Source organism: Myotis davidii, unplaced genomic scaffold (genome assembly GCF_000327345.1).
Source record: "Myotis davidii unplaced genomic scaffold, ASM32734v1 scaffold132, whole genome shotgun sequence".
NCBI classification, from domain to species: Eukaryota; Metazoa; Chordata; class Mammalia; order Chiroptera; family Vespertilionidae; genus Myotis; species Myotis davidii.
Window position 1 is genome coordinate 867,122 of NW_006285258.1, and position 8,494 is coordinate 875,615.

The following is an 8,494-nucleotide window of genomic DNA, read 5'->3' on the forward strand; positions in this document are numbered from 1 at the left end:
CCAGTTAGGGCAGTAGTAGAAATTATTAAACAGTATTTATTAATAAGTAGTCATTATTTATAACTTTAGGTTTATATTCTTAAACATTTTTAATGAAAAGTTTTCAAATATACACACAGTAAAGAGAATAGTAAAGTAACCCCAAACACACAGCTTCAACAAATATCAGCATCTTTCACATCTTACTTCATTTAGTCCCTTTCCCAACTTTTTCTTTCTGGTGTATTTTAAGGTAAATCCCAATCATTTTATCACTTTGCTTATATTTGTATGCTTAATGTAAACATACAGAAATATGTATTATGTCAGAGTGTTGCATTTCTATATACTTTACAGTGGAATACTTGTATAATCAATTTGTATTGTTTTAAACCCTAGGACTAGGATTTTGGTATTTGAAATTGCTTTAGAGTTTTATAATTTTGCAATTGCTTTATGGCATTTCTTTGATCATATCTACAACTAATATATTAAGTCAGCCCCAGAAACCCAAACCTCAGTTATAACATTGCTCTTTTGGGGCAATATGAACTGCTTTACAGCTTTCCATGTTAGAATGGGGTTTCTAAAAACTGATTATTTATGAATATCAACCTTAATGTGTGTGTGTGCTGCAATGAGAACTTATAGGAAAGATTACAAAGATAGGCTTTTCTTTTCTTTCTTTTCTTAACTTTCTCCTTTGGTGTTTTGAGTCCTAGTGGGTATTATTTAATAAGACCAACCACCTGATCCATTATTCTTTCAGCCTCTTACTTTTTTTTTTAACTGGGAAATTTAGTTTTTTTTAATCCCCATCAGAAGACATGTTTTTATTGATTCAAGGGAGAGAGGAAGGGAGAGAGAGAAACATCAATCAGTTGTTTCCTGTATGCTCCCCGAATGGCGATTGAACCTGAGACCTGGGTGTGTGCCCTGACTGGGAATTGAAACTGCCACCTCTTAGCACATGGGATGACAGTCCAACCAACTGAGCCACACCAACCAGGACTTAACTGGGGAATTTAATAACGTTCAATAAATTGGGGAACTTTTTGCTATAGAAGAAGTGCTACATCAGAAGAAGTTAAAAATTTAGAAGCACATGACATTGAATTGAGAGATAACCAGGGATCTCATCCAAGGTTAGAATGTTTTCTTCTTAGTTTTTGTCCTGCCTGACTATCCAGTGCTACTGGAATGGAACCCAGAGGTGGACTCTAGATAGGTCATCTCAGCAGGTGTTTGAAGCAGGGTTGTTTGGTAATTGAGATAGGGTGTGGGGGTGAGAAGAGTCAGAGGTATTGAGAGCTATTGCTGTACAAGTAAGTCAGTTCCTTCAACTAGGGAAGAATTAAGACTGTCTAACAGAGTCTGAATAGCCATGAATGGTGGGCAAGGATAATGCAAAATTAAAACCAGGAAAAGCTGTAATGTAAAACCCATTTTAGCACACTGTACCAGACATGCCTCAGATAAATAGTTTTGTGTTAGATAATGTATTTCTTCTCTCTAAGGGCCCCTACATTTTTAATATCAAGGTTAAAAATCTTTCAGAGTCTTCTGAAGGTACTTAAGAAGCATTCAAACATAACACGAATACTAAGTCATTATTTTCTTAAGAAAGCCACAACCCCATGCTGACATTTCAAACTCTGAATGTCTATTTCACCCGCGTGCCTAAAGGGGTGTATCTTTTTGGGGAATCTTCCACAGAGCCTTGATTGTGAGCATCTGATTACTCCATGGGGCATGACAGTAGTCAGGTTTGCACGCTTGGCCTTTAGAATCCGCTCCCACGCCTCTTAGCCTTTCAGTGAAGCCACACGGGAGAAAGTGCAATTCTGCTTTCCTTCTTAACATCCTTATTTTTCTCTTCTGGGTCATTTCCTTTTTTCTCCTCTTTGAAAAATTTTTATCCAAGTTACTATTTGAAAAAAACCTGCAAAAGGCTTTTGTTTGTTTTCAACTGGAAAAGACTCTCAGGGTCTAGCACAGGGGTGGGCAAACTTTTTGACTCGAGGCTCACAATGGGTTCTTACACTGGACCAGAGGGCCGGAACAAAAGCATGGATGGAGTGTTTGTGTGTACTAATATAAATTCTCTCTTTAAAATGTGAAGAAAATAAAGCTACTAATATAAGAAGATGTCCTGCCTCTCTGAGGAGACATTTGAGCTGAGGTTTGAATAAGAAGCCTCCCAATGAGCCCATTGTAATGGAGAGAGAATAAAAGTTGGGGCTACACATTCTTGGGTCAAATCCTGGCTCAATCACTTAACTAGCCATGTTATTTTGGCCAGGCTACCTTATTTCACCCAACCTCTGTTTTTTCATCTAAAAATGGGTAATAATGCCCAATAACAGGGCTCTTCAGATTAACATGGACCATGGTTCTTTGACCTCCTTTTGACATGATCAGAAAGAGGCCTGGACCTGGCAAGCAGAGAACTGACTATCGTGTGGTCCTCTTCTTCCACTTCTATCCTCACAGAATGTGATTTAAACAATTTATAAAAATGAAAAACAATTTACCTTGGAAATGTTGCTAGAACTGTGACCTCCTAACTGCTTGTCTGTGGTGATAATTAGCAACTTAAAATAATTTTATGTAGTTGCTTATAACCAGGCTCTTGAAATCATTTCCCAGGCTCAGCCTAAAGGATTTTCCATTACATTTTTAGCTTTGGAGATCAGTAGCCTTCAGGGTGGTATGGACTAACACACTAGTGGCAGCTGCTAACGAATTTTAAAAAGAACATTGAGAGCCGACAAATAGATTTGCTTATTGTTATAGGAATGATTTAATAAATTTATTATTTAGCATTATCATAATGCTAAAAAAACAAAACAAAACTAAACTAAAAAACACAAGGCAAGAATCTTTATTCTTGTCTTCTCAAAGTTGTGGGGCTTTTTTGTACCAAAAGTTTGTGGTCTTTTTTCTAAATAGTCTGCCCACTTCACTTCCTAATTGTGGTATGTAAAATTATATTTGTGTAGTAGAAGCATGTATAGTTAGTATACATGAAAGAGGTTTCTTAAATCTAAAAAAAAATAAAAAGTATAAAGATTAATTTGATTTATGTGTTTCTTTTTATTTTATTTCAGTAACATTGGTCAGTACTACCTAGGATAAGATTTCTAATAAGACCTTGTTTTTTGGGAATTCACTATCTCGTGATCTCATCAGAGATTTCATGTAGAGATCAACTGACTTTTCAAAAGCTGCTTTACTCATGTGACCAAAAATGTGAACTCTCTGGTTAATTCCCATAGTATTTGTGAGTGTTCTCTATCTACTTTGTTCAAGCTCAATACTAGCACATGTATTTTTTCCAAAACATCTTTTGATATTGAAATTATTCATCACTTGACAATCTTGTTTCACACTGTGAACTTTTGTCTTTTATTCTGTTTTAAATAATAAAAAGAACTAGGATAGTATAGTGTTTCCCCCCTAAATATTCACCTCCTCACTTCCCAGCTACTAGAACAGGTTTACAGTCTTACTGTTTATGTTCTAGTTCTTTGAATTCTTATTCAATTATATTTTTAGGAAAATGTAATGTATAAAAAGCAAGGTACACCTATAAAATATTCATTGCCTTATAATTGTCTTAGAATACTTTTGAGTCTGCTTGTATAGTCATTTAATGAGTAAATTTAATTATTTTAATTTTTCTTAAGCTGGGACTTCAAAGGTTAGTGCCCCTCCCGCACCCCTACCCCATTTGCTTGTTCGTGTATTGAAAGCTCAGCAATTCCAGTGTATACTAACAAATCTTTAAAGGAATAAAGAGGTCTCTTCAGTCCTGACTGACTTCCTTGGAGGCTTCTAGAGCTCCAGCTCTGCTGGCTGCTTCCTGATTGGGAAAGGGCTGCCTGCAGTTGCTTTAAGAAGGGATTAGTACCGCCAGAAGCAAGGCTTTGGGTCAGAAGTACTCATTTCTACAGTGTGACATTTGCTGTATAGACCAGACTATTCTTCCAAATCACTGTGTTACAACGACAAAGGTGGAAGAATCACAGTTAGGGCTATGATAAGTATGTGGACACAGCTCTAAGCTAAGGAAAAGGTTAATCTAGCTTTGGAATGGGCCTTCAAATACTTGTCCCTGTGTCTCTTAAGGTCTCATTTTGCTCAGTTAAAATGTCTTCAGAACCTAGGATTTTGGAGAGTGGGGATAGATGTTTTTCTAAATTATGGGATGGGCGTGGGTGGGGAAGGAGTGAGGAGTGCTAAGAGTGGATTTTTTAGGAATGTCCAGTTGTGTCTCTACTGTTAAAGACTTTGCACACATACCTTTTATATTGCTAAGTCTGTAGTGCCACCCAGATGTCATTTCTTCCATCTTAAGATTTCTGCCAAGGCCTTGCTATCATTAGTGTATCATAAATGAATTCATAGTGAGCGCTGTACCCACAGTTCCTGCTAAGGCTCATTGTCCCTCCCTCTAGACTCTTGGTGAGGAACCATATGACACAGCCCCTTTCTGGTCAAGCTGACTGGACTAGGGGAGGCCCTGGCCCAAGGGTAGCTCACTCACAAGCTGGCGATTGTCTTGTGATGTTGCCTAGTCTCAAAAGTTCAGATGTTTTGTTTTGGAAATTGTTGCAATTTTCCGAGGAGTATAGAAAAGGTAAAACAGAGAAGAGTGATGTGGACAGATGGATTATGATGACCCTGTTAACACGGATATATTAGAAATACCATAGATCTCTCTTTGCTGTGCCTGCCTGGGAATCAATATTAAACTTAATTTTTAGCCTCTGTGCGACTCAGCCCTCCTTTGGTTCCTTACCCTTTTATTTGCCTTTTGCTCTTAATATATGCCCTTCCCATTCTTCACTCAAATGAACTTAAGTGAGTCTCAGCCCCTTGTCATCACGGGAGCCCAATCATAGGCCCTTAGATGCCTAGAGGAGCAAAAACAGGGATGTGGTCCAGGGATGTGAGGGTCAGAGTCACAATTCTGGGCCTGGAGATTGGGAACATGGACCTCAGGCTCCCAGCCTTGAGCTGCATCAACTTCTATACTAATGGACTTTCGTTTTGTTTTGTTTTTGTTAAACACACTTTATATTTTAGAGCAATTTTAGGTTTATAGAAAAATTGAGCAGAGAGTGCAAAGCGTTCCTATATACTCCTGCCCCCATCCCTGCACAGCCTCACTTTTTTTTTAAAAAGATACATTATGAACAGAAAACCAGTGTTAGAGATATTAAAAGGATAAATTTCACCTTGTTGAGTTGTTTTTGGTGTATGATGAAAATTTTTTAGAATTTATGACCAGTAGTTATGGTGTCTCCCTCCCTTATTAACCTGATTGCTTCTGTTTTCTTATCCTTACTGAAAACCTACCCTGGGCCAGAATTCCTGTGTGTCAACATGGAATTGTTAGACTATCGCTTGTGCCGACTTACTTTTCCCCCAGCTCTGGATATCCTCTCCCTCTTCAGCAGCAGTGAGGGACTCAAGTCCCCTTACAAAAGCAACCACCAGGAAGTGAAGATGAGTTCTACTTCTTCCCAGTTCAGGCTTTCCTCCATGCTTTGCCATGAGGAAAGCAGGTAGAGTCACAGGTACTTTATTTATGTTGAGTGTATCTGGGCATGGAGTGGGGGAAGAAAAAAGAGATGGTTGTTATATCCAAGAAGTTCTCAAACTCAGAGACCCTGAGCATGCCCCGTTTATCTTTTTCCATATGATCCCAGCCTGTGTCTTCTGTGCAGGCCCCACCCCAGCTCTTTCCTCTCTTATGGTCACAAGAATATCGAAACTGTTCAGCCATTTCCTCTTTATTATGCCTGCATTTCAAAGTAACATGCTGAGTGAGCCATGTTCTTGCTGACTGCATCATGTTCTTATTATTCTATTTATGCATTATATTTTGTTTCTACTAACAAAATGAATATACAAAATATTCCCAACACGCATGACAAATGCTCATATCTTTTCCTTGATGAAAGCTGTAGCCAGTTCTTTTATCAAATATTTTGAACACTACTATGTGCCCGGTCCTTACAATCAGAGCTTTGGTATCTCTCTGGTTTCCTTTAATTTCTTGCTATTGTGATTCTAAACTGCTCATTTTTCCTCACACATATTTCATTCTGTTTCATGTCTTGATGCCTTTATTCACATTGTCTCTGTCGGAAATGTTCCCCCATTTGCCTGACTAACTCCTATTCAGCTTTCTAACTCCTGTTCAGGCACTCTCTCCTTGAGGAAGCCACTGTGTGCTCCACTGCTTTGCCCAAGATGGGTGAAGTTTGTCTTCATTTGCATCCCATGGTACCGCATGCATACCTCACTACCACACTTACCACATTATAGTGACTGTTTATGTCCATCTCATCGGCAGACCTAAGGGGAGGGATGACATCATACTCATTTTTGTTTCTGCAGTTCTTAAAACAGTGCATGTAATAAAATATCCTCTATATAATAATCACTTATGGAACCATACAGAATCAGTCATAGTATAATGTCAAACGGAAAATCTTGTAGAATCTCTAGGCAGTCCATGGTTGCATTTAACATTATTTTTCACTGCTAGAGACCTTTTACCTAAATCTCCAGTAAGGGCATCTCTAGCATCTGTTGTAGCAACATGTCAGTCATGAGTTACAGGCACACCACCTGATTTTTACTGTATAAGAGCTGACCTGGATTTTGGCACTGTGGATAAAGGTGCCTGAGTCAAGTTGTCCTGTCCCCTGAACTTAGTGAACATGATTATGAAGACTCTTAATGCAGTGAGCACGTACAGTGTGACCCAGCACACGATTAATGCCATGGCTCTCGCAGACCCTCCAGTATTCTAAATGGATGGGTTTGAGGGAACCTAGGCATACTAGTAAGCTCAGCTGCCAGTGCAGATGCTGTACCCCAGGACCTAGACCTGGGCCTGGTATAGAGTCGGCACTCAGTAAATACTTGTTCAATGAATGCATACATTTGGATAAATGGATTTAGTTCATGTGAAGGGAGCTATGGTTTGGCACTTTGTAGCTCTGTCATTTTGATTCTGGTGGAGGCACAGCTAAGGGTTGAAGCTAGGAGGAGAAGTTGCTACGGAAAAATTTTCTCGAGGGATTTGTTCGTACAGCACAGTCTCCAGTGATACCTATTAGGAAAAGGTGTAGGCATCCTAGTTGTACAATAATGAAGTGGATTTTTGTTGCTCCTGATTTTGCTTTCTTCTTGCCATCTGTGCAGCTGTACAGTTTCTTACAGATCTATTAAGGGAACCAGCAAGAGCCTCAGTACTCTGGACTCAGGGCATGCTGTGCTTGATGCTGTGTCTGGTCTGAGGTAGTTTTGTAGTCTGGATGTATTGTCCCTTGGAACTTTAAGTTTCCTTGTGAATGAGATGTTTGGGCTAGATCATCTTTAAGCTCTTTTCTGGTTCTGAAGTTTCACACTCTCAATGGAGTTTGAAATAATTAGGGGTTTTCCTAAATCCTGCAGGTGTTGCTTAGGTGGGTTACTAGTAAACACTGAATATAAATACATGAAATTATAGAGGATTTAGTTGAGGTTCTTTGAATTTTAGCCAAGGACTCTGCTGGTGTTTGGCAATCATATTTCCATGGTGATTAGTATTTACATAGTTCTTATTTCTTCACACATGAAAAATAATAAAGACATGCTATAAAAATTAAAGGAATCAATGTTCCTGTCATAATCACTAGAACCAACACTGTAATTGATATAAAAAGACAGGCCTCATTTATATAAAATTACAAATTTGAATAAAGTAGATAATTTTTAAAACTTTTTTTAGAGTAGTGTAGGGTTCACAGCAAAATTGCGTGGGGGGTGGGGAGGAGGGGTACAAAGATTCCTTATATACCTTCTGTCCCCACAAGCACAGCCTCCCTCATTATCAACATCCCCCCACTGGAGTGGTATATTTGCTATAATTGAAGAACCTACATTGGCACTTCGTACTCAGCTGAAGTCCACAGATTACATTGCAGTTCACTCTTGTTGTACGTTTAATGGGTTTGGACAAATGCATGTACTCATCATCATGGTCTCATACAGAATTTTTTCACTGCCCTAAAAATTTTCTGTGCTCTGCCTATTTATCTCTTCCCCATCTTCACTCCTGGAAACCATTGATCTTTTCAGTTTCCATACTTTTGCCTTTTCCAGAATATCGTATTATTGGAATCATACAGCATATAACCTTTTCAGGTTTCTGCATGTGTGTTCCTGGCTTGAGAGCTCATTTCTTTTTAGCATTGAATAATTTTCCATTGTCTAGATCAGTGGTTCTCAACCTTGGCTGTACATTAGAATCACCTGGGAATCTTTTTAAAATCTTGATTTCTGGTCCTCATCCTCTGGAAATTCTGTTTCTTTGTTACTAATGTTGTGGCCCCACCCCATAACAAAGAGTGTGTCTCTTACGGATCTGAGTTGTTGTAATCTGGATGGTCCCACTCTGACCACTGGGTACACTGGCTGTTGGATCTCTAAGGAGGTGCTAATTTACCTCTGA

The 8,494-nt window shown here is 38.8% G+C and overlaps 1 protein-coding gene across 1 annotated transcript in view; it reads left to right on the plus strand.

Annotated features, from left to right (window-relative positions):
* The first annotated feature begins 6,716 nt into the window (after positions 1-6,716).
* MYO5A (myosin VA) overlaps positions 6,717-8,494 on the plus strand; it is a 141,928-nt gene continuing 140,150 nt past the window's right edge. The window contains exon 1 of the mRNA XM_015558905.1: positions 6,717-6,800. Coding sequence (XP_015414391.1) covers positions 6,717-6,800 — 84 coding nt within the window. The remainder of the gene's footprint in view (positions 6,801-8,494) is intronic.